The sequence below is a fragment of the Balaenoptera physalus genome (assembly GCF_965194825.1).
Source record: "Balaenoptera physalus genome assembly, chromosome: 4".
In the NCBI taxonomy this organism is placed as follows: Eukaryota; Metazoa; Chordata; class Mammalia; order Artiodactyla; family Balaenopteridae; genus Balaenoptera; species Balaenoptera physalus.
The window spans coordinates 11,402,758-11,429,503 of NC_138891.1; the positions used below are offsets into that span (position 1 = coordinate 11,402,758).

General features: G+C 40.2%; 1 protein-coding gene across 1 annotated transcript in view; it reads left to right on the plus strand.

Annotated features, from left to right (window-relative positions):
- Positions 1-26,746, plus strand: part of LOC309659557 (collagen alpha-4(VI) chain-like) — a 142,831-nt gene that overhangs the window by 96,047 nt on the left and 20,038 nt on the right. Inside the window, 2 exon segments of the mRNA XM_082459442.1 lie at positions 562-597; positions 11,995-12,492. Of these exon segments, the coding sequence (XP_082315568.1) occupies positions 562-597; positions 11,995-12,492 (534 nt within the window).

Consider the following 26,746-nt stretch of genomic DNA (forward strand, 5'->3'; position numbering starts at 1 on the left):
AGCAACTAAGCCCGTGTGTCACAACTACTGAGCTTGTGCTCTAGAGCCTGCGAGCCAAAACTACTGAAGCCCATGCGACTAGAGTCTGTGCTCCGCAACAAGAGAAGCCACCACAATGAGAAGCCTGCGCACCACAATGAACAGTATCTCCCGCTCGCTGCAACTAGAGAAAGCCTGTGTGCAGCAATGAAGACCCAACGTAGACAAAAATTTTAAAAAAAAATTAATTAATTAAAATAAACAAAAACCCCCCAAAAACAAAAAAACAAAACAAACAAAAAAACAAAACAAAACTGTGGCTTAGTCTCAAAATAACCTGGTCTCCTAAGAGTCTTTCTGTAGCATCTCCCTGGGTACCCTGGGCTCTGAGGTCTGGGATACATCTCCTAGACACTCTGACCTCCTTCCTTAAGGAGTCAGACAGAACTTCAGGCCCAGGAACAAGACAGAAGGTGGTCTCTGTAACGTGGTGAACTTTCTCAAGCTCTCTTGCCAACTCTTCAGAATAATGTGTTGGACTTCGAGAATCTTGCATTTGAAACCCATTTCTGTTCTTTCCAGGGCATCAAGGGCCCCAAAGGTGTGGTAGATATGATGGTAGGTGAAGATTGTTTTTTAATATTTTCAAGGATATCTTTTATTTCTTCATACATACAAAACATAGTTATTTTATATTCTCTATCTGATTATTCCAATATCTGAAATGGTTACAGAATCTGTTGTTTCTGCTGGTGTGAAGATTTTAATTGTAAATTTTAAAACACAAAACTTTCCACTTTCACAAAATAGAAATCTGTAAAGATTCTTTAGTTTCTCCTCTTGTAAGTTCTCTTAGTACTTTAAGTCTATAGACTTTGCTCTGGTAGGTTGTAACCAAATCAAATAAAAGGAGTAGAATAATATTTTAAATATTTAAACAATATTTTAAATATTTTAAAGAGTAGAATAATATTTTAAATCTGGATGTTTTTGAGAAATACTAGTTGGCATGAAAAGAAAGACTTTGAGGTTACTACCCCAGTGCAAAAAAAAAAAAAAAGCCTTTTTGTAAAGTTCAAAAGTTGCTTGTAAAGTATTCATAAGCCAACACATAGTATAGTACAGCCCACTGTGTCTTATGGCACACCTGAAAATGATCTCAGTCTTATGATGATTTTTCGTCACCCAAGTACAAAAATACTATTGAGGGGAGGGGAGAGAAGGACGTGGGGCAACTGAGGAGCAGGAAATGATGGGGTCTAGGGGAGAACAGAACAGAGAGGAAGGGATCAAAGGAATGAAACAGAATTCTAGGGGAGGTGTTGTGGGTAGAATGTCTTGCCTGTCATTCTAAAGAAATGTTACAGAAATTGCTAAGGTAGAGATCCAAGAATTGAAGGCATTTTTCTGCCTTCTGTGCTGGCATTCCTGGAATTAAACTTCTTCAAAATCAGATTTGAGACAGGAGAGGAAGATGGCGGAAGAGTAAGATGCGGAGATCACCTTCCTCCCCACAGATACATCAGAAATACATCTACACTTGGAACTGCTCCTATAGAACACCCACTGAACGCTGGCAGAAGACGTCACACCTCCCAAAAGGCAAGAAACTCCCCACGTACCTGGGTAGGGTAAAAGAAAAAAGAAACAACAGAGACAAAAGAATAGGGACGGGACCTGCACCAGTGGGAGGGAGCTGTGAAGGAGGAAAGGATTCCACACACTAGGAAGCCCCTTCGTGTGTGGAGACTGCGGGGGGCGGAAGGGGGAAGCTTCGGAGCCACAGAGGAGAGCGCAGCAACAGGGCTGCAGAGGGCAAAGCGGAGAGATTCCCGCACAGAGGAGCGGTGCCGACCAGCACTCACCAGCCCGAGAGGCTTGTCGGCTCACCCGCCGGGGCGGGCGGGGGCTGGGAGCTGAGGCTCAGGCTTCGGTCGGATCGCAGGGAGAGGACTGGGGTTGGCGGCGTGAACACAGACTGAAGGGGGCTAGTGAACCACAGCTAGCCGGGAGGGAGTCCAGGAAAAGATCTGGAGCTGCCGAACAGGCAAGAGACTTTTTGTTGCCTCTTTGTTTCCTGGTGCGCGAGGAGAGGGGATTCAGAGCACCGCTTAAATGAGCTCCAGAGACGGGCGCGCACCGCGGCTATCAGCGCTGACCCCAGAGATGGGCATGAGTTGCTAAGGCTGCTGCTGCCACCACCAAGAAGCCTGTGTGCGAGCACAGGTCACTATCCACACCGCCCCTCCCGGGAGCCTGTGCAGCCCGCCACTGCCAGGGTCCCGTGATGCAGGGACAACTTCCCTGGGAGAACGCACGGCACGCCTCAGGCTGCTGCAACGTCACGCCGGCTGCTGCCATGGAAGGTTCACCCCGCATCAATACCCCTCCCTTCCCCCTGCCTGAGTGAGCCAGAGCCCCCGAAGCAGCTGCTCCTTTAACCCCGTCATGTCTGAGCGAAGAACAGACGCCCTTAGGCGACCTACAGGCAGAGGCGGGTCCAAATCCAAGGCTGAAACCCGGGAGCTGTGTGAAAAAAGAAGAGAAAGGGAAATTTCTCCCAGCAGCTTGAGAAGCAGTGGATTAAAGCTCCACAAACAACTTGATGTACCCGCATCTGTGGAATACCTGAATAGACAACGAATCATCCCAAATTGAGGAGGTGGACTTTGGGAGCAAGATATATTATTTTTTCCACTTTTCCTTTTTGTGAGTATGTATGCGTATGCTTCTGTGTGAGATTTTGTCTGTATGGCTTTGCTTTCACCATTTGTCTTAGGGTTCTGTCCGCCTGTTTATTTATTTATTGTTTTTTACTTTAAAAATTTTTTTTCTTCTTTTCTTAATAATTATTTTTTCTTTTTGCATTTTAATAACTTTATTTTATTTTATCTTACTTTATTTTATTTTATCCTCTTTCTTTTTTTTCTTTCTATTTTTTCTCCCTTTTACTCTGAGCTGTGTGGATGAAAGGCTCTTGGTGCTCCAGCCAGGCATCAGGGCTGTGCCTGTGAGGTGAGAGAGCCAAATTCAGTACACTGGTCCACAAGAGACCTCCCAGCTCCACATAATAACAATCGATGAAAATGTCCCAGAGATCTCCATCTCAACACCAAGACCCAGCTTCACTCAACGACCAGCAGGCTATAGTGCTGGACACCCCATGCCAAACAACTAGCAAGACAGGAACACAGCCCCATCCATTAGCAGAGGGGCTGCCTAAAATCATAGTAAGGCCACAGACACCCTAAAACACAACACCAGACGTGGACCTGCCCACCAGAAAGACAAGATCCAGCCTCATCCACCTGAGCACAGGCCCTAGTCCCCTCCACCAGGAAGCCTACAGAACCCACTGAACCAACCTTAGTCACTGGGGACAGATACCAAAAACAACAGGAACTACGAACTTGCAGCCTGCAAAAAGGAGACCCTAAACACAGTAAGATAAGCAAAATGAGAAGACAGAAAAGCACACAGCAGATGAAGGAGCAAGGTAAAAACACACCAGACCTAACAAATAAAGAGGAAATAGGCAGTCTACCTGAAAAAGAATTCAGAATAATGATAGTAAAGATGATCCAAAATCTTGGATATAGAATAGACAAAATGCAAGAAACATTTAAAGAGGACCTAGAAGAAGTAAAGAGGAAGCAAGCAACGATGAAAAACAATAAATAAAATTAAAAATACTCTAGAAGGGATCAATAGCAGAATAACTAAGGCAGAAGAACGGATAAGTGACCTGGAAGTTAAAATAGTGGAAATAACTACTGCAGAGCAGAATAAAGAAAAAAGAATGAAAAGAAGTGAGGACAGTCTCAGAGACCTCTGGGACACATTAAACACACCAATATTTGAAATATTGGGGTCCCAGAAGAAGAAGAGGAAAAGAAAGGGACTGAGAAAATATTTGAAGAGATTATAGTTGAAAACTTCCCTAATATGGGAAAGGAAATAGTTAATCAAGTCCTGGAAGCACAGAGAGTCCCATACAGGATAAATCCAAGGAGCAACATGCCAAGACACATATTAATCAAACTGTCAAAAATTAAATATAAAGAAAACATATTAAAAGCAGTGAGGAAAAAACAACAAATAACACACAAGGGAATCCCCATAAGGTTAACAGCTGATCTTTCAGCAGAAACTCTGCAAGCCAGAAGGGAGTGGCAGAACATATTTAACGTGATGAAGGAGAAAAACCTACAACCAAGATTACTCTGCCCAGCAAGGATCTCATTCAGATTTGATGGAGAAATTAAAACCTTTACAGACAAGTAAAAGCTGAGAGAGTACAACACCACCAAACCAGCTTTACAACAAATGCTAAAGGAACTTCTCTAGGCAAGAAACACAAGAGAAGGAAAACACCTACAATCACAAACCCAAAACATTTAAGAAAATGGGAATAGGAACATACATATCGATAATTACCTTGAATATAAATGGATTAAATGCTCCCACCAAAAGACACAGGCTGGCTGAATGGATACAAAAACAAGACCCATATATATGCTGTCTACAAGAGACCCACTTCAGACCTAGGGACACATACAGACTGAAAGTGAGGGGATGGAAAAAGATATTCCATGCAAATGGAAATCAGAAGAAAACTGGAGTAGCAATTCTCATATCAGACAAAATAGATTTTAAAATATAGACTATTACAAGAGACAAAGAAGGACACCACATAATGATCATGGGATCAATCAAAGAAGATCTAACAATTGTAAATATTTATGCACCCAACAGAGGAGCACCTCAATACATAAGGCAAATGCTAACAGCCATAAAATGGGAAATAGACAGTAAAACAATCAGAGTAGGGGACTTTAACACCCCACTTGCACCAATAGACAGATCATCCAAAATGAAAATAAATACTGAAACACAAGCTTTAAATGATACATTAAACAAGATAGACTTAATTGATATTTACAGGACATTCCACCCCAAAACAACAGAATACACATTTTTCTCAAGTGCTCATGGAACATTCTCCAGGATAGATCATATCTTGGGTCCGAAATCAAGCCTTGGTCAATTTAAGAAAATTAAACTTGTATCAAGTATCTTTTTCCGACCACAATGGTATGAGATTAGATATCAATTACAGGTAAAGATCAGTAAAAAATACAAACACATGGAGGCTACACAATACACTACTTAATAATGAAATGATCACTGAAGAAATCAAAGGGGAAATCAAAAAATACCTATAAACAAATGACAATGGAGGCACGACGACCCAAAACCTATGGGATGTAGCAAAAACAGTTCTAAGAGGGAAGTTTATAGCAGTACAAGCCTACCTCAAGAAACAGGAAACATCTCAAATAAACAACCTAACCTTGAACCTAAAGCAGTTAGAGAAAGAAGAACAAAAAAACCCCAAAGTTAGCAGAAGGAAAGAAATCATAAAAATCAGATCAGAAATAAATGAAAAAGAAATGAAGGAAACAGTAGCAAAGATCAACAAAACTAAAAGCTGGTTCTTTGCAAAGATAAGCAAAATTGATAAACCATTAGCCAGACTCATCAAGAAAAAAAGGGAGAAGACTCAAACCAAAAGAATTAGAAATGAAAAAGGAGAAGTAACAACTGACACTGTAGAAATACAAACGATCATGAGAGATTGCTACAAGCAACTCTATGTCAATAAAATGGACAACCTGGAAGAAAAGTACAAATTCTTAGAAATGCACAACCTGCCGAGACTGAACCAGGAAGAAATAGAAAATATAAACAGACCAATCACAACTACTGAAATTGAAACTGTGATTAAAAATCTTCCAACAAACAAAAGCCCAGGACCAGATGGCTTCACAGGCGAATTCTATCAAACATTTAGAGAAGAGCTAACACCTATCCTTCTCAAACTCCTCCAAAATATTGCAAAGGGAGGAACACTCCCCAACTCATTCTACGAGGCCACCATCACCCTGATACCAAAACCAGACAAAGATGTCACAAAGAAAGAAAACTACAGGCCAATATCACTGATGAACATAGATGCAAAAATCCTCAACAAAATATTAGCAAACAGAATCCAACAGCACATTAAAAGGATCATACACCATGATCAAGTGGGGTTTATCCCAGGAATGCAAGGATTCTTCAATATATGCAAATCAATCAACGTGATACACCATATTAACAAACTGAAGGAGAAAAACCATATGATCATCTCAATAGATGCAGAGAAAGCTTTTGACAAAATTCAACACCCATTTATGAAAAAAACCCTGCAGAAAGTAGGCATAGAGGGAACTTTCCTCAACATAATAAAGGCCATATATTACAAACCCACAGCCAACATTGTCCTCAATGGTGAAAAACTGAAACCATTTCCACTAAGATCAGGATCAAGACAAGGTTGCCCACTCTCACCACTACTATTCAACATAGTTTTGGAAGTGTTAGCCACAGCAATCAGAGAAGAAAAAGAAATAAAAGGAATCCAAATAGGAAAAGAAGTAAAGCTGTCACTGTTTGCAGATGACATGATACTACACATAGAGAATCCTAAAGATGCTACCAGAAAACTACTAGAGCTAATCAATGAATTTGGTAAAGTAGCAGGATACAAAATTAATGCACAGAAATCTCTTGCATTCCTATACACTAATGATGAAAAATCTGAAATTGAAATCAAGAAAACACTCCCACTTACCATTGCAACAAAAAGAATAAAATATCTAGGAATAAACGTACCTCAGGAGACAAAAGACCTGTATGCAGAAAATTATAAGACACTGATGAAAGAAATTAAAGATGATTCAAATAGATGGTGAGATATACCATGTTCTTGGATTGGAAAAATCAACATTGTGAAAATGACTCTACTACCCAAAGCAATCTACAGATTCAATGCAATCCCTATCAAACTACCAATGGCATTTTTCACAGAACTAGAACAAAATATTTCACAATTTGTATGTAAACACAAAAGACCCTGAAATGCCAAAGCAATCTTGAGAACAAAAAATGGAGCTGGAGGAATCATGTTCCATGACTTCAGACTATACTACAAAGGTACAGTAATCAAGACAGTTTGGTACTGGCACAAAAACAGAAACATAGATCAATGGAACAGGATAAAAAGCCCAGAGATAAAGCCACGCATGTATGGTCACCTTATCTTTGATAAAGGAGGCAAGCATATACAGTGGAGAAAAGGCAGCCTCTTCAATAAGTGGTGCCGGGAAAACTGGACAGGTACATGTAAAAGTATGAAATTAGAACACTCCCTAACACCATACACAAAAATAAACTCAAAATGGATTAAAGACCTAAATGTAAGGCCAGACACTATCAAACTCTTAGAGGAAAACATAGGCAGAACACTCTATGACATAAATCACAGCAAGATCCTTTTTGACCCAGCTCCTAGAGAAATGGAAATAAAAACAAAAAGAAACAAATGGGACCTAATGAAACTTAAAATCTTTTGCACAGCAAAGGAAACCATAAACCAGACCAAAAGACAACCCTCAGAATGGGAGAAAATATTTGCAAATGAAGCAAATGACAGAGGATTAATCTCCAAAATTTGCAGGCAGCTCATGCATCTCAATAACAAAAAAACAAACAATGCAATCCAAAAATGGGCAGAAGACCTAAATAGACATTTCTCCAAAGAAGATATACAGATTGCCAACAAACACATGAAAGAATGCTCAACATCATTAATCAATAAAGAAATGCAAATCAAAACTACAATGAGATATCATCCCACACCAGTCAGAATGGCCATCATCAAAAAATCTAGAAACAATAAATGCTGGAGAGATGTGGAGAAAAGGGAACACTCTTGCACTGTTGGTGGGAATGTAAATTGATACAACCACTATGGAGAACAGTATGGAGGTTGCTTAAAAAACTACAAATAGAACTACCATACGACCCAGCAATCCCACTACTGGGCATATACCCTAAGAAAACCATAATTCAAAGAGAGTCTTGTACCAAAATGTTCATTGCAGCTCTATTTACAATAGCCAGGACAAGGAAGCAACCTAAGTGTCCATCAATGGATGAATGGATAAAGAAGATGTGGCACATATATACAATGGAATATTACTCAGCCATAAAAAGAAACGAAATGGAGTTATTTGTAGTGAGGTGGATGGAGTTAGATTCTGTCATACAGAGTGAAGTAACTCAGAAAGAGAAAAACAAATACAGTATGCTAACACATATATATGGAATCTAAGGGGAAAAAAAAGGTTATGAAGAACCTAGTGGCAAGTCGGGAATAAAGACACAGACCTACTACAGAATGGACTTGAGGATATGGGGAGGGTGAGGGGTAAGATGTGACAAAGTGAGAGAGTGGCATGGACATATGTACACTACGAAATGTAAAATAGATAGCTAGTGGGAAGCAGCCGCATAGCACAGGGAGATCAGCTCGGTGCTTTGTGACCACCTAGAGGGGTGGGATAGGGAGGGTGGGAGGGAGGGAGATGCAAGAGGGAAGAGATATGGGAACATATGTATATGTATAACTGATTCACTTTGTTATAAAGCAGAAACTAACACACCATTGTAAAGCAATTATACTCCAATAAAGATGTTTAAAAAAATCAGATTTGATTCCATTCCTTTGTGAGGCAGATTTTTTTTTTAAAAAGGAAGGGTTCCCCTTATCTACCTATCTCTAATAATATGGACAGTATATTGTATATAACATAGTTTTAAAATATCCACTGGATCCAGAAATATAACTTATGGAAAGTTCCATCTGTTGTAACAACTTTTGAGTTTTCTGTTGTGGATTAAAAAGCTTCAGATAGGCACTGATAACATCCATACGACATTTGTAAGTCATGACAGTGAGGAGAAATATGCTTCAAATTAAATACTCTTTCCTTTCTTACTCCATCTTTCTAACAGCCTTGTGAAATCATCAATTTTGCTCGTGAAAATTGCCGTAAGTTGTTGGGAAAGGCTAGAAAGGAGCCAGGGGTGTGAAGTGGGAATGGATCACGCATTGAGAACATAAGTCACCTGGGGTTTGGAGGTGCCATGGTCCATCATGGGAAGCTCTTATAATTTAACATATTCGGCTCAGTCCCCGCTTGGGTAAGTAATCTTCCCCAACGTGGTCTCAGAAGTGAAGTGGATGATATGGAGAACAGTATGGAGGTTCCTCAAAAAACTAAAAACAGAGCTATCATACGATCCTGCAATCCCTCTCTTGGGCATACATCTGGAGAAAACCGTAATTTAAAAAGATACGTGCACCACAATGTTCATTGCAGCACTATTTACAATAGCCAAGACATGGAAGCAAACTAAATGTCCATCGACAGATGAATGGACAAAGATGTGGTACATATATACAATGGGATACTAGTCAGGCATTAAAAAAAATGAAATAATGCCATTTGCAGCAACATGGATGGACCTAGAGATTATCATACTAAGTGAAGTAAGTCAGATAAAGAAAGACAAATCTCATATGATATCACTTATATGTGGAATCTAAAAAAAGTTACAAATTAACTTATTTACAAAATAGAAATAGACCAACAGACATAGAAGACAAACTTATGGTTACCAAAGGGGAAAGGGGGGAGGAACAAATTAGGAGTTTGGGTTTAACATATACACACTACTATACATAAAATAGATAACCAACAAGGACCTACTGTATAGCACAGGGAACTATACTCAATATTTTGTAATAACCTATAAGGGAAAGAAATCTGTAAAAGAATATATAATACATATATGTGTATAACTAATCACTTTGCTGTACACGTGAAACTAACATGATATTATAAATCAACCATACTTCAATAAAATTAAATTAAAAGAAATGAAGTGGATGAAAGGCATGCCATCTCACCAGTGAAGAAAAATTCCTCTACAATTGGCACCTCACGCAATGCAATGATAATTGCACACCTGCACATCTTGGTGCTTCTTATCACAAAACAGGCAAAGAGAAGCTCTGTTCTTTTATTTCATCCATTTAAACAAGAGGAATCAACAGTGAGCCTTTAGTAAGAAATGGGTCTTTTTAAAATAACATTTGTGTTTTAAAAATGGAACTGTGAATCATCAAATCTTAAGTAATGTTTTGTCACATTCCCAGATTGGAATTCTTTGTCTTCAGTGTACTCCAGGATATTTGCATCCTATAATATACACATTTCTCCACTTACTGGCAATAGGGAGTGAACATTGACTTGGCAAATTGCTTAGGTTGGGTTTTCTCCACAATCATCCCACCCCTATTATGCCGACTCTCCCATATTCTGTCCATTCCCATCCAGTTGCTGTTCAGGGAGATTCTGGAATTTTTTTTTCCTAAAAATCATAAAGAATAATACCATCACCTTGACCACAAAGGAAAAGAGTTTCAGAGTTAAAAGTTAAACCCCTTTTACATTCAGGAGCACTGTAAAGTCAAAAACAAACAGAAAAATGGGGAAAATATATGCAATATAAACAATGAACCCAGGGAAAGGCCCTAACTTCTTTACTCTATCATGTTGAAATATATAAAATCACTGCTGCTCAATCATTTTAATCTACAAACACAGATATTTCATATTTGCTATACCTAAGTGTAAAAACTCTTTTAGATTGAAAACGGGCCAAAAACATGAATGGAGGATTCAGAAAAGAAAAAATACAATAAACCTGTAAAAATGTTTGACCTCACAAGAAGTCAAAGAATACAAATTAAAATAAGTTTTTTTTTGTTTCAAATTGGAAATTTTTTTAAGATGAGGAAAAAAATCCTTATCCAGAGTTGAGAAATGTAGGCATGTCAATTGGCACAAGTTTTCTGAAGAGCCATTGGACAATACATATCAAAAGCCATAATTGTAGACCTATTTGGAGCTGTAATTGGACAGAAATGCACAGATACAAGTTCAAGTATTCTCATCACAAAGGGATGTTGGCAGAAGAAATCATGAGACATCATAGGAGACCAGATGATACTGCTCTAAATTTATTGATGGAAAGATATCATAAAATGAAAAAAGATTCAGAATAGAGCATATCCTAAGCTCCAAGTCTTATAAAATAAAATAAAACAAATGATAGATATGCATATATATGCATATCTATGATAAATTAAGGGTAATTTAAATTTTTTCTAGTATTTTCCATGAAAATATATTGCTTGTATATACACACTTATACATAATATATGCAGTATACAATTAATATTAATTATTACTAACATTAATAACAATATATTAATAACCAACAATACAATAATATTAATCATATTAATAATTAATTACTAATATGACTATATTTTATTATATAGAATTTAAGATATGTGTGTGTGTTTGTGTATATATAGTTTCTGAGTAGCTAAGCGTATTAGATTTAAGTTCAGTACAGTGTGACTCAGTGTGCAAACGCAGGGACACCAACATAGTCCTCAAATCAGCCTGGAGGTAGCCAGTCCCGGGATGATGGAGCGTCATGGTGCCTAGGGATGAGTGCCCAGGGATACAACCTCTTTATATTTTCCTGCACTGCCACGGGGGTGGGGATGCTGTTTCCCAAATCACCTCACGGTCCAAGATGTCTATCAAGCTTCAGCCAGCAGGTAAAGGAAAGGAGGATACTTTTTCAAGGTTGTACCTCCCATGGTTCTAACTCTGTTATCCAGAGCTTAGTACAATGCTACCCTACTGGGAAATGTACTCTTTCTTCCAGGCAGCCATATACACAGCCAGAGACTGGGTTTCTGTTACCATGGAAAAAAGGAAGAGCGGATACTGGGGGGCAAGGTGAGGTCTCTCTGCCACACTCAGGCAGAACTCGGAGAGGCTTGAATTTCTCAGAAGAGATGGTTTTCATACTGAAGCTGGCAAACGTGGCTTCGCCTATGTCAACTAACAACCTCTTCTTTTCTCTCCAAAATCGTTTCCCTTCCAGCTTGTTCAACAGGTAAATAACATTTCTTCTTATTCACTCCAACCTTCACCCGTTTACAGACATTAGAGACAATCCTAAATCTGTGTATCCACGTGTCTAGGTGTTTCCAAATGCCCAGTGTTCCCGACCGAGGTGGTCTTCGCCTTGGACATGTCAAATGACGTCTCCCAGTTGTATTTCGAGAGGATGAGAGGCATTTTACTAACTCTGCTGATGAAGATGGAAATCAGTGGGAGTAACTGCCCCACGGGTGCCCGGGTGGCCATCGTCTCCTATGACAGCAAAACAGATTACCTGGTTCGCTTCTCCGACCATAAGGGGAGGCCCGCGCTCCTGCAGGAGGTCCGGGGACTCGCTCTGGCAGGGTCCTCTAGCAGCAGGAACCTTGGGGGCTCCATGAGGTTTGTGGTGAGACATGTATTCAAGCGCGTGCGCGCGGGCCGCCTCCTGAGGAAGGTGGCCGTGTTCTTCCAGGCGGTCTGGACCCAGAATGCAGGTTCCATCAGCACAACCACACTGGAGCTCAGTGCGCTGGACATCACCTCTGCGGTCATCACCTTCACGGAGGACCACAACCTCCCAGACGCCCTACTAGTAAGTGGGGGACCGTGGCTGCCCCGGGTTCTGGGGGTTAGTGCCTGGTTCCTGCCCCTCCACCAAGGAGCACATGAGGAGTGAGAGCTGGTCAGGGGAAGAATTCTCCAGAAACTGATGTGTATGCGTGGGAGGGGGCAGGTGCGGGGTTGGGGGGACGTCTCATTACAGACTCTGCTACCAGTGCTACTGCTGGTACCATCCTTGAGCCTCTGTGCCATGTGCCTTTTAAATTCTGTCTTATTGAATTATCCCCCAAACTCTATAAGGTAAATCTCATTGTGATCTCCATTTCAGAGATAAGAATACTGAGGCTTAGAGAGGTTAAGTATATCATCAAAGATCAAATATCTGTTGGGGGCAGACCGATTTTATCTGCCTTCACAGCCTGCGCTTAACCACTCTAGGCTAACCTGTATCATGGGGGTCCATAGACTGTAATTTTCTCTCCTCTTTTTTATTTGGGGTATAAAATCCAAATCCATATACAAAGTGGGTAAGAAGCACTGATTTTAAGGATACAGCTAGATGGATTTTTGTATATATTTAAAGCCCTGTGACCTAGACATGGTTTGAGATATTGAATACTTTTGGCATTCTATACGTTTTCTAGTACGACCTTTCTGGCTTCTGTCACCTGTTCTGAGCCTTGGTGCAAACTGAGTCCTACAGACTGTACTCTTTATATCTGGCTTCTTTCACTCAACTCAATGTCTGTTCTTTTGTTCATCCATGCTGTTTATATGAGTAATTTGTGTTTCTTTTTTTAAACTGATTTTCTGAAGTATTCTAGTGTGTGTATATACCACAATTTATTTTTATTTTTTAAAATTGAAGTATAGTTGATTTACAATTTTGTGTTAGTTTCAGGTATACAGCACAGTGATTCAGATATATATATACTCTTTTTCAGATTCTTTTCCATTATAGGTTATTACAAGATATTGAATATAGTTCCCTGTGCTATACAGTAGATCTTTGTTGGTCACCTATTTTATATATAGTAGTATGTATCTGTTAATCCCAAACTCCTAATTTATCCCTCCCTCCCCTTTTCCCTTTGGTAACCATAAGTTTGTTTTCTATGTGTACCAAAATGTATTTATTGATCTATTCTCTAGGCTTTACTTTTCTAACTGAAACCCATGTAACACATTCTCATGGAACATCTGGGATGATTTATCAGAATGAAAGGTGATTTCCTTTTTAAGTGATTTCAGGATGCTGATGAATATCAGATTGAGCTACATTCCACTGCCAATATTCAACCGTTTCTGATCTGTGAAAACGGAAATGTCATATGGTTCAACCTAAGAGCTAAGGAATTCAGCTGTGCTAGGCCATTTAATTTTCTCTGAAGGTTGGGTGTGCAGCACAAGTGTTAGGTGAGAGATTTTGTTGACACAGCTGTGAATATGCTTCTAAGAATCAATAGGTAAAATCGTGACAGTTTGAGAACTGTTGGGAAGGATGGACAAAATATCTTGAGTTTTCAGAAATAAAGTTAAGATGCAGAAGGTGAGTCACTTGTTCCCTGTTAATCCCTCTTGCCTCCCAGGGTGTCTGGACAGGGTCGGGTTGGGGGATGGTGGCAACTCTTAGTGGATTAGTAAAGGCAGGGTGAAACAAGTCACACTTTATTATTTTTATTTTTATTGAAGTATAATTGACTTATAATATTTTATTAGTTTCAGGTGTGTACAACATAGTGATTTGATATTTTTATACATTACAAAATGATCACCATAATAAGTCTAGTTATGATATGTCACCATACAAAGATATTACATAGTTATTGACTATATTCCCCACACTGTACATTTTATAGCTGCAACAGGAGTTTTGTACCTCTTTTTTTATTTTTATAAATTTATTTATTTTATTTATTTATTTTTGGCTGCGTTGGGTCTTCTTTGCTGTGCGCGGACTTTCTCTAGTTGTGGTGAGCGAGGGCTACTCTTCGTTGTGGTGCACAGGCTTCTCATTGCAGTGGCTTCTCTTGTTGAGGAGCACAGGCTCTAGGCGTGCGGGCTTCAGTAGTTGTGGCTCACAGGCTCTAGAGCGCAGGCTCAGTAGTTGTAGCACAGGAACTTAGTTGCTCCGCAGCATGTGGGATCTTTCCGGACCAGGGCTCGAACCCATGTCCCCTATATTGGCAGGCGGATTCTTAACCACTGCGCCACCAGTGAAACCCGGAATTTTGTACCTCTTAACCTCCCTCACCTATTTCTCTCATCCCTCCTACCCACGTCCCTCTGGCAACCACCACTTTGTTCTCTGTATCTATGAGTCTGTTTCTGTTTTGTTATGTTTGTTCATTTGTTTTGTTTCTTAGATTCCACACATGAGTGAAATCATATGGTATTTTTCTTTCTCCATTCTGACTCATTTCACTTAGCATAATACCCTCTAGGTCCATCCATGTTGTCACAAATGGCAAGACTTCATTCTTTTGGTGGCTAAGTAATATCCCATTGTGTGTGTGTGTATACACATCTCTATATATGTATATGTATATATTTATGTGTGTGTGTATATACATATATAAATAAAACATTTTCTTTATCCATTCATCTGCTGAAGGACCCTTAGGTTGCTTCCATTTCATAGCTGTTGTAAATAATCCTGCCATGAACATAAGTGTGCATATATCTTTTTGAATCTGTGTTTTGTTTTCTTTGGGTAAATACCCAGAAGTGCAATTGCTGGATCATATGGTAGTTCTATTTTTAATTTTTGAGGAACTGCTATGCTGTTTTCCACAGTGGCTGCGCCAATTTACACTCCCACCAACAGTGCATGAGGGTTCTCTTTTCTCCACATTCTCACCAACACTTGTTATTTGTTCTTTTTTTGATGATAGACATTCTGACAGGTATGAGGTGATATGTCATTGTGGTTTTGATTTCCCTGATGGTTAGTGAGGTTGAGCATCTTTTCATGTATCCAATGGCATCTGTATGTCTTTGGAAAAATATTCAGGTCCTCTGCCCGTTTTGTAATTGGGTTGTTTGTTTTTTGATGTTGAATTGTATGAGTTCTTTCTATACTTCCTGGATATACGGTTTGCAAATATCTTCTCCCATTCAGTAGGCTGCCTTTTCTTTTTGTTGATGGTTTCTTTCCTTCACTGTGCAAAAGCTTTTTAGTTTGATGTAGTCCCATTTGTTTATTTTTGCTTTTGTTTCAGATATGTAACAGTTTAAATTAGAGATGGAGCTTTTGTCTTTGGCTCTTTCATCAATAACAGGGTGCTGTACGAAAAGTCTCTTTGTCTTTCTGAGTCTCATTTTGCTCAGCTCTAAAATGGAGAGAGGGTCACAACTTGATGTTATTTAAGGCTCCTATCCAGGTGTAATTACCTACTTTTTAAAAGGCATTTCCCTAACATTTGGAGAGTGATACTCAGGGTACAATTACAATTAACCCCCACCCCATTGTTCATCAGTGCTGCTCTCTGAGGGGGGATCCTGGGCAGACAACATCTGGGTGGTCCTTTGTCAAGATGTTCTGGCCCTCTCAGCTGCTTTAGGTGCGAGTGAAAGAATGACATAGTGTGTGAGAAGAACCTGCCAGCTTAAAGGTACTTGCATCTCAGTTCTGTACTTTCTATCTGATCTTCTCTTCATTTCTTAGACATATTCTTGCCCCAGGATGCTGAGGCATGAGTCTGTTCCTTCAATTTAACAATTTAGAAAGGATGTTAAATGGTACTTGCCAGCTCAGATGTAGTGAATGACCTCAGTTCTGGTGACATTGGCAAGGAGAGAAACCATAAAAACGACAACCCCATCCTCAGAGATTTTCAGCAAATCCTCATTTCTTTACAACTGGGCGTATTGCATCTCATAACCTTCCCTACTCTGTGCTTTATCCTTAGAGAATCCAGTTAGGAGAGTGGGAATGTCCTGTAATTTTCCTTCTGAATTATCCACTTGAGGGCTCCCTTTGACAACCTGTGGGGCTTTTGTCTTTCACCTCTGTTATTTTATTTTTCAGAACAACACCCCCATACTTCTAGAAAAATGATAGCTGTTCAATTTGAAATGATTGTATAAACAAATGCCTAATTTCTCGTCCATTTAAACATGCTTGGAAGTTGTGGGGCATATTGGAAAGATTTCTTAAACCATCCATTGAATCAACCTCAGCTAATATTGCTAAACAAAGCAATATTATAACATTTGGACGATTTGGACGATTCTTGCCTAATCCCATTAAGAACTGTCTAATTGCCTTATGTCTCAAAACATAAGACTTAATGTGCTCCCGTTTTTTTTTAAACATCTTTATTGAAGTATAATTGCTTTACAGTGGTGTGTTAGTTTCTGCTTTATAACAAAGTGAATCAGTTATACATATACATATGTTCCCATATCTCTTCCCTCTTGCATCTCCCTCCCTCCCACCCTCCCCATCCCACCCCTCTAGGTGGTCACAAAGCACCGAGCTGATCTCCCTGTGCTATGCGGCTGCTTCCCACTAGCTATCTATTTTACATTTAGTAGTGTATATATGTCCATGTCACTCTCTCACCCTGTCACATCTCACCCCTCCCCCTCCCCATATCCTCAAGTCCATTCTCTAGTAGGTCTGTGTCCTTATTCCCATCTTGCCACTAGGTTCTTCATGACCTTTTTTTTTTTTTTTCCTTAGATTCCATATATATGTGTTAGCATACTGTATTTGTTTTTCTCTTTCTGACTTACTTCACTCTGTATGACAGACTCTAACTCCATCCACCTCATTACAAATACCTCCATTTCATTTCTTTTTATGGCTGAGTAATATTCCATTGTATATATGTGCCACATCTTCTTTATCCATTCATCCATTGATGGACACTTAGGTTGCTTCCTTGTCCTGGCTATTGTAAATAGAGCTGCAATGAACATTTTGGTACATGATTCTTCTTGAACTATGGTTTTCTCAGGGTATAAGCCCAGTAGTGGGATTGCTGGGTCGTATGGTAGTTCTATTTGTAGTTTTTTAAGGAACCTCCATACTGTTCTCCATAGTGGCTGTATCAATTTACATTCCCACCAACAGTGCAAGAGTGTTCCCTTTTCTCCACACCCTCTCCAGCATTTATTGTTTCTAGATTTTTTGATGATGGCCATTCTGACCGGTGTGAGATGATATCTCATTGTAGTTTTGATTTGCATTTCTCTAATGATTAATGATGTTGAGCATTCTTTCATGTGTCTGTTGGCAATCTGTATATCTTCTTTGGAGAAATGTCTATTTCGGTCTTCTGCCCATTTTTGGATTGGGTTGTTCGTTTTTTTGTTATTGACCTGCATGAGCTGCTTGTAAATCTTGGAGACGAATCCTTTGTCAGTTGCTTCATTTGCAAATATTTTCTCCCATTCTGAGGGTTGTCTTTTGGTCTTGTTTATGGTTTCCTTTGCTGTGCAAAAGATTTTAAGTTTCATTAGGTCCCATTTGTTTATTTTTGTTTTTATTTCCATTTCTCTAGGAGCTGGGTCAAAAAGGATCTTGCTGTGATTTATGTCATAGAGTGTTCTGCCTATGTTTTCCTCTAAGAGTTTGATAGTGTCTGGCCTTACATTTAGGTCTTTAATCCATTTTGAGTTTATTTTTGTGCATGGTGTTAGGGAGTGTTCTGATTTCATACTTTTACATGTATCTGTCCAATTTTCCCAGCACCACTTATTGAAGAGGCTGTCTTTTCTCCACTGTATATGCTTGCCTCCTTTATCAAAGATAAGGTGACCATATGTGCGTGGGTTTATCTCCGAGCTTTCTATCCTGTTCCATTGGTCTATATTTCTGTTTTTGTGCCAGTACCAAACTGTCTGGATTAATGTACCTTTGTAATATAGTCTGAAGTCAGGGAGCCTGATTCCCCCAGCTCCATTTTTCGCTCTCAAGATTGCTTTGGCTATTCGGGGTATTTTGTGTTTCCATACAAATTGTGAAATATTTTGTTCTAGTTCTGTGAAAAATGCCATTGGTAGTTTGATAGGGATTGCATTGAATCTGTAGATTGCTTTGGGTAGTAGAGTCATTTTCACAATGTTGATTCTTCCAATCCAAGAACATGGTATACCTCTCCATCTATTTGTATCATCTTTAATTTCTTTCATCAGTGTCTTATAATTTTCTGCATACAGGTCTTTTGTCTCCTTAGGTAAGTTTATTCCTAGATATTTTATTCTTTTTGTTGCAATGGTAAATGGGAGTGTTTTCTTAATTTCACTTTCAGATTTTTCGTCATTAGTGTATAGAAATGCAAGAGATTTCTGTGCATTAATTCTGTATCCTGCTACTTTACCAAATTCATTGATTAGCTCTAGGAGTTTTCTGGTAGCATCTTTAGGATTCTCTATGTATAGTATCATGTCATCTGCAAACAGTGACAGCTTCACTTCTTCTTTTCCGATTTGGATTCCTTTTATTTCTTTTTCTTCTCTGATTGCTGTGGCTAACACTTCCAAAACTATGTTGAATAATAGTGGTGAGAGTGGGCAACCTTGTCTTGTTCCTGATCTTAGTGGAAATGGTTTCAGTTTTTCACCATTGAGGACAATGTTGGCTGTGGGTTTGTCATATATGGCCATTATTATGTTGAGGTAAGTTCCCTCTATGCCTACTTTCTGCAGGGCTTTTATTATAAAGGGGTGTTGAACTTTGTCGAAAGCTTTCTCTGCATCTATTGAGATGATCATATGGTTTTTCTCCTTCAGTTTGTTAATATGGTGTATCACGTTGATTGATTTGCGTATATTGAAGAATCCTTGCATTCCTGGGATAAACCCCACTTGATCATGGTGTATGATCCTTTTAATGTGCTGTTGGATTCTGTTTGCTAATATTTTGTTGAGGATTTTTGCATCTATGTTCATCAGTGATATTGGCCTGTAGTTTTCTTTCTTTGTGACATCTTTGTCTGGTTTTGGTATCAGGGTGATGGTGGCCTCGTAGAATGAGTTTGGGAGTGTTCCTCCCCCTGCAATATTTTGGAACAGTTTGAGAAGGATAGGTGTTAGCTCTTCTCTAAATGTTTGATAGAATTCACCTGTGAAGCCATCTGGTCCTGGGCTTTTGTTTGTTGGAAGATTTTTAATCGCATTTTCAATTTCAGTGCTTGTGATTGGTCTGTTCATATTTTTTATTTCTTCCTGGTTCAGTCTGGGCAGGTCATGCATTTCTAAGAACCTGTCCATTTCTTCCAGGTTGTCCATTTTATTGGCATAGAGTTGCTTGTAGTAATCTCTCATGATCTTTTGTATTTCTGCAGTGTCAGTGGTTACTTCTCCTTTTCCATTTCTAATTCTATTGATTTGAGTCTTCTCCCTTTTTCTCTTGATGAGTCCGGCTAATGGTTTATCAATTTCGTTTATCTTCTCAAAGAACCAGCTTTTAGTTTCATTGATTTTTGCTATTGTTTCCTTCATTTCTTTTTTTTGTTTGTTTGTTTGTTTTTTTATACTGCAGGTTCTTATTAGGCATCAATTTTATACATATCAGTGTATACATGTCAATCCCAATCGCCCAATTCAGCACACCACCATCCCCACCTCACCGCAGTTTTCCCCCCTTGGTGTCCATATGTCCATTCTCTACATCTGTGTCTCAACTTCTGCCCTGCAAACTGGCTCATTTCTTTTTCATTTCTTTCTGATCTGATCTTTATGATTTCTTTCCTTCTGCTAGTTTTGGGGTTTCTTTGTTCTTATTTCTCTAATTGCTTCAGGTGCAAGGTTAGGTTGTTTATTCGAGATGTTTCCTGTTTCTTGAGGTAGGCTTGTACTGCTATAAACTTCCCTCTTAGCACTGCTTTTGCTGCATCCCATAGGTTTTGGGTCGTCGTGTCTCCATTGTCATTGGTTTCTAGGTATTTTTTGATTTCCCCTTTGATTTCTTCAGTGATCACTTCGTTATTAAGTAGTGTATTGTGTAGCCTACATGTGTTTGTATTTTTTACAGATCTTTTTCTGTAATTGATATCTAGTCTCATAGCGTTGTGGTCGGAAAAGATACTTGATATGATTTCAATTTTCTTATATTTACCAAGGCTTGATTTGTGACCCAAGATATGATCTATCCTGGAGAATGTTCCATGAGCACTTGAGAAAAATGTGTATTCTGTTGTTTTTGGGTGGAATGTCCTATAAATATCAATTAATTCCATCTTGTTTAATGTATCATTTAAAGCTTGTGTTTCCTTATTTATTTTCATTTTGGATGATCTGTCCATTGGTGAAAGTGGGGTGTTAAAGTCCCCTATTATGATTGTGTTGCTGTCGATTTCCCCTTTTATGGCTGTTAGTATTTGCCTTATGTATTGAGGTGCTCCTATGTTGGGTGCATAAATATTTACAATTGTTATACCTTCCTCTTGGATCGATCCCTTGATCATTATATAGTGTCCTTCTTTGTCTCTTCTAATAGTCTTTATTTTAAAGTCTATTTTGTCTGATATGAGAATTGCTACTCCAGCTTTCTTTTGATTTCCATTTGCATGGAATATCTTTTTCCATCCCCTCACTTTCAGTCTGTATGTGTCTCTAGGTCTGAAGTGGGTCTCTTGTAGACAGCATATATATGGGTCTTGTTTTTGTATCCATTCAACCAGTCTGTGTCTTTTGGTGGGAGCATTTAATCCATTTACATTTAAAGTAATTATCGATATGTATGTTCCTATTCCCATTTTCTTAAATGTTTTGGGTTTGTTATTGTAGGTGTTTTCCTTCTCTTCTGTTTATTGCCTAGAGAAGTTCCTTTAGCATTTGTTGTAAAGCTGGTTTGGTGGTGCTGAACTCTCTCAGCTTTTGCCTGTCTGTAAAGATTTTAATTTCTCCATCAAATCTGAATGATATCCTTGCGGGGTAGATTAGTCTTGGTTGTAGGTTTTTCTCCTTCATCACTTTAAGTATATCCTGCCACTCCCTTCTGGCTTGCAGAGTTTCTGCTGAAAGATCAGCTGTTAACCTTATGGGGATTCCCTTATGTGGTATTTGTTGTTTTTCCCTTGCTGCTTTTAATATGTTTTCTTTATATTTAATTTTTGACAGTTTGATTAATATGTGTCTTGGCGTGTTTCTCCTTGGATTTATCCTGTATGGGACTCTCTGTGCTTCCAGGACTTGATTAACTATTTCCTTTCCCATATTAGGGAAGTTTTCAGCTATAATCTCTTCAAATATTTTCTCAGTCCCTTTCTTTTTCTCTTCTTCTTCTGGGACCCCTATAATTCCCATGTTGGTGCCTTTAATGTTGTCCCAGAAGTCTCGGAGACTGTCCTCAGTTCTTTTCATTCCTTTTTGTTTATCCTGCTCTGCAGTAGTTATTTCCACCATTTTATCTTCCAGGTCACTTATCCTTTCTTCTGCCTCAGTTATTCTGCTATTGATCCCTTCTAGAGTATTTTTAATTTCATTTATTGTGTTTTTCATCATTGCTTGGTTCCTCTTTAGTTCTTCTACGTCCTTGTTAAATGTTTCTTGCATTTTGTCTATTCTATTTCCAAGATTTTGGATCATGTTTACTATCATTATTCTGAATTCTTTTTCAGGAAGACTACCTATTTCCTCTTCATTTGTTAGGTCTGGTGTGTTTTGACCCTGCTCCTTCATCTGCTGTGTGTTTTTCTGTCTTCTCATTCTGCTTATCTTACTGTGTTTGCGGTCTCCTTTTCACAGGCTGCAGGTTCTTAGTTCCCGTTGTTTTTTGTATCTGTCCCCAGTGGCTAAGGTTTGTTCAGTGGGTTTTGTAGGCTTCCTGGTGGAGGGAACTAGTGCCTGTGTTCTGGTGGATGAGGCTGGATCTTGTCTTTCTTTTGGGCATGTCCACGCCTGGTGGTGTATTTTGGGGTGTCTGTTGTGCCCCCCTTTTTTAAAGTCAAAAAGTGGAGGATTACAGGGAAAATGTAATTTGTGTGCCTCATTTCAAATTTCATTTTTCTTTATAAAAAATCTAGCATTTGTTCCTTTGAAACAATAGCTAGGAAAATAGCTCACATTTATTGATCCAGGTGCTAGTCTGAGATCATCCCACTTATTGATTCATTTAATCCTTACAACAACTCAAAGAGTTAACTATTATTATGGGCCCATTTTTCAGATTATGAAACTGAGACCCAGAGAAGTTAAATAACTTGCTCAAGGTCTGGAATCCCCACTCACAATGAGATTTTTATTCACAGTCAAAAACAGGAAAAGCAGATAGTTGAGAAGTTCTAAGCTTTTTCCACGTATTAATTAATTTTATCTATACAAGAATACTATGAGAGAGATTTAGGAACTGGCCTTATTTCTATTTCTGTGTAGTGCTCTTAGAAAAAAAAAAAATCCCAAGAATGGAATACTGGCTATTGTGCAGAAAAAAACAATTAGCTTTAGCAGATGAAAATATTAAGAGGTAGGCCAAAGGGATTTAGGGAGGAGTAATTAAAAAAAATTTGGCATAATTTTAGAATTCAGAAAAGTTGCAGGAGGACATTCTTTTTTTTTTTTTTTTTTTTAAGAAAGTGTTGGGTTGTCCAGATACCCCTTTCAGAGGCCATGGATGACTCACTGCTGAGGCCTTGTGGGCTGCTGTTTTCGATTAGATTGTTGCCACCCTAGAGTGAGGATTGGTAGCTGAGGCAAGGAATTAGGCAATGAGGCTTCAAACTCTGGCTTTGTCCATTGTGTAATCTGGACATGTCATTTGGCACTGGCGCCTCAATTTAGTCACCTGTAAAATGGGGATAAACTCACAGGTTTGCTGTGAGAGCTGTAGGAGGTAGTGTCTACAGGGACATCTGACACTTTCTGTGTATACGCGATGCAGGCCATGGTTATTGCCATCTCCTCAAGGTCATCAGGAATGTGCATTTTCCCAGTATCTGCATATTAAATCAGAAAGCTTCCATTTATTTATAGCACCTGTGAAGTTCCACCCACTATGCTATGTGCTTTTCATGCCTTGTCATCTTCACCTCTCACTCCTCAAAATGTGGTCCTGGGACCAGGAGCATATCAGCCTCACCCAGGTTTGTGAGAAATGCCAAATCTTAAGCTTTCTCCCTGATCTAATCCATCAGGCTCTGCATTTTTAATAAGATCCCCAGGTTTCCATGAATGTTAAAGTCTGAGGAATTTGGGGCTGATCCTCATACTAATCCTACAAGTTAACCACAATAATACATTTCCCAGAGAAAGTGAGGGAAGCTCTGAGGTGAAGTTACTTGTTCTAAATGACACAGTCCTGAATCAGCACTCCCCCGTGTCTGGTTCCCTGGTCCCTCCAATGTCGACCCCCAGTGTTCACTGGGGAGTCCAGGAAGAGTCAGCAGCTTCATGGCATTCCTGATGGGCCCATGCCACCTGGCAGGAGCCGAAACTGGGCAACAGATGGTATCTAACTCTCTCTCCTTAGGGTCCGGTCAGCCCTTCCTCAGTCCAAGGCAAATCCTCCTTCTCAGCACTTGCTTCCTTCCCCTCTCCCCCATTTGCCTGAGCCAAGAGCCTTCTCATTGCAGTCCCAGGAATAAGCATTGTTCCCTGGCCTCTGGCAGCTCAGCCCAGAAGCAATCAAGCATTGATTGAACCCTGTGGGCTTCTCCAGCTCAGGGCCCACAGGGCATTCTTTAATATTGGGGGCTGAGGTTTGAGGGCTGTCTGTATCCTTTGAGAACATACCTTTCTATTAAACAAAAGAGGATGTCCATGCAAATCCCTGTGCTGTATCCTCTCCCACCCCTTTCCCATACACTCTTGTCCTTAGTGCCCAACTAGTCTCATCAGAGCACAGCTGGATATTCAGAAGCGAAGCTGGTTGAGGGAATCATGAAAAATGCTCATTCAAACTATAATAAAGCTTTGAGCCTCAAGCAGATCACTTGGCTTGTGTTTCAGGTACTCTGTGAGATTTCCTTCTCTGGGGCTGATGGGTGTCTGCAGTAGGGATCATAGATCCAGTTTATTCTTCTCATGCTGGGGTCCCTTACCACACGAACTCTCAACTAAAGCCTTCTCCAGAATCATTTTGTCTACTTTATCAGTGACTAGGACTGTGCTGGCAAGTTCAAAGTCAAAGTAATGAAATGTTAATTAATAACAGCTAGGTGCAGGTAAGTTTAAACTGAATCAGAGTTCCCCATGGACTTCCATTGTGTCTTTGTGTACTTGTTCTCACAATTTTATTTTTGCAAGAATGGTAAAAAATTTAACCATTATCATAAAAGTATTCTTTCTCAGAAGAGTTTAAAAAAAGATGCAAGAGAGGACCTTCTTACTCCTGGCGGAGGAGTAAGACGTGGAGATCACCTTCCTCCCCACAATTACATCAAAAATACTTCTACATGTGGAACAACTCCTACAGAACACCTACTGAACGCTGGCAGAAGACCTGAGACTTCCCAGAAGACAAGAAACTCCCCACATACCTGGGTAGGGCAAAAGAAAATAGAATAAACAGAGACAAAACAATAGGGACAGGACCTGCATCTTAGGGTGGGAGATGTGAAGGAGGAAAAGTTTCCACAAACTAGAAAGACCATTCACTGGTGGAGACGGGGGGTGGGCAGGAGTGGGGGAAAGCTTCGGACCCACAGAGGACAGCACAACAACAGGGGTGCAGAGGGCAAAGCAGAGATATTTCTGCACAGAGGATGAGTGCCGGCCAGCACTCACCAGCCTGAGAGGCTTGTCTGCTCACCCACCGGGGCGGGTTGGGGCTGGGAGCTGAGGCTCGGGCTTCAGAGGTCAGACCCCAGGGAGAGGACTGGGGTTGGCTGCGTGAACACAGCCTGAAGGGGACTAGTGCACCACAGCTAGCCGGGAGGGAGTCCGGGGAAAGTCTGGACCTGCCTAAGAGTCAAGAAACCATTGTTTCGGGGAGCGTGAGGAGAGGGGATTCAGAGCACTGCCTAAATGAGCTCCAGAGATGGGCGTGAGCTGCGACTACCAGCACAGACACCAGAGATGGGCATGAAACACTAAGGCTGCTGCTGCAGCCACCAAGAACCCTGTGTGCAAGCACAGGTCACTATCCACACCTCCCCTACCAGGAGCCTGTGCAGCCCGCCACTGCCAGGGTCCCGTGATCCAGGGACAACTTCCCTAGGAGAACACATGGTGCACCTCAGGCAGTTGCAATGTCACGCCGGCCTCTGCAGCTAGAGGCTCACCCCTCATTCCGTACCCCTCCCTCCCCCTGGCCTGAGTGAGCCAGAGCCCCCTAATCAGCCGCTTCTTTAACCGTCTCCTGTCTGGGCAAAGAACAGGTGCCACAGGGTGACCTACATGCAGAGGCAGGGCGAAATCCAAAGCTGAACCCCAGGAGCTGTGCAAAAAAAGAAGAGAAAGGGAAATTTCTATGTGCAGCCTCCGGAGCAGTGAATTAAATCTCCACAATCAACTTGATGTACCCTGCCTCTGTGGAATACCTGAAGAGACAACTAATCATCCCAAATTGAAGCAGTGGACTTTGGGAGCACTATAGACTTGGGGTTTGCTGTATGCGACTGACCAGTTCTGATTTCTATGTTAATCTTAGTTTAATTTTTAACACTTGTTATCATTGGTGGATTTGTTTATTGGTTTGGTTGCTCTCTTCCTTTTTTTTCCTCTTCATTTTTTTTTATTTTAATAACATTATTTCATTTTATTTTACTTTCTTTCTTTCTTCTTCTCTCCCTTTTCTTCTGAGCCGTGTGGCTCACAGGGTCTTGGTTCTCTGGCTGGCTGTCAGGCCTGAGCCTCTGAGGTGGGAGAGCTGAGTTCAGAACATTGGACCACCCAGCCCCAAGTCATATAAATTGGTGAGAGCTCTCTCAGATATCTACGGCTCAACAATAAGACCTAGCTCCACTCAACAACCAGCAGCCTCCAGTGTTGGACACCCCATGCCAAACAACTAGCAAGATGGGAACACAAACCCACCCATTAGCAGAGAGGATGCCTAAAATCATACTAAGTTCACAGACACCCCCAAACACTCTACTAGATATGGTCCTGCCCACGAGAAAGACAAGATCCAGCCTCATCCACCAGAACACAGGCACCAGTCCCCTCCACCAGGAAGACTACACAACCCACTGCAACACCCTTACCCACCAGAGGCATTTGCCAAAAACAACGGGAACTACAAACCTGCAGCCTGCGAAAAGGAGACCCCAAACACAGTAAGTTAAGCAAAATGAGAAGACAGAGAAATATGCAGAATATGAAGGAACAAGGTAAAAACCCACCAGACCAAACAAATGAAGAGGAAATAGGCGGTCAACCTGAAAAAGAATTCA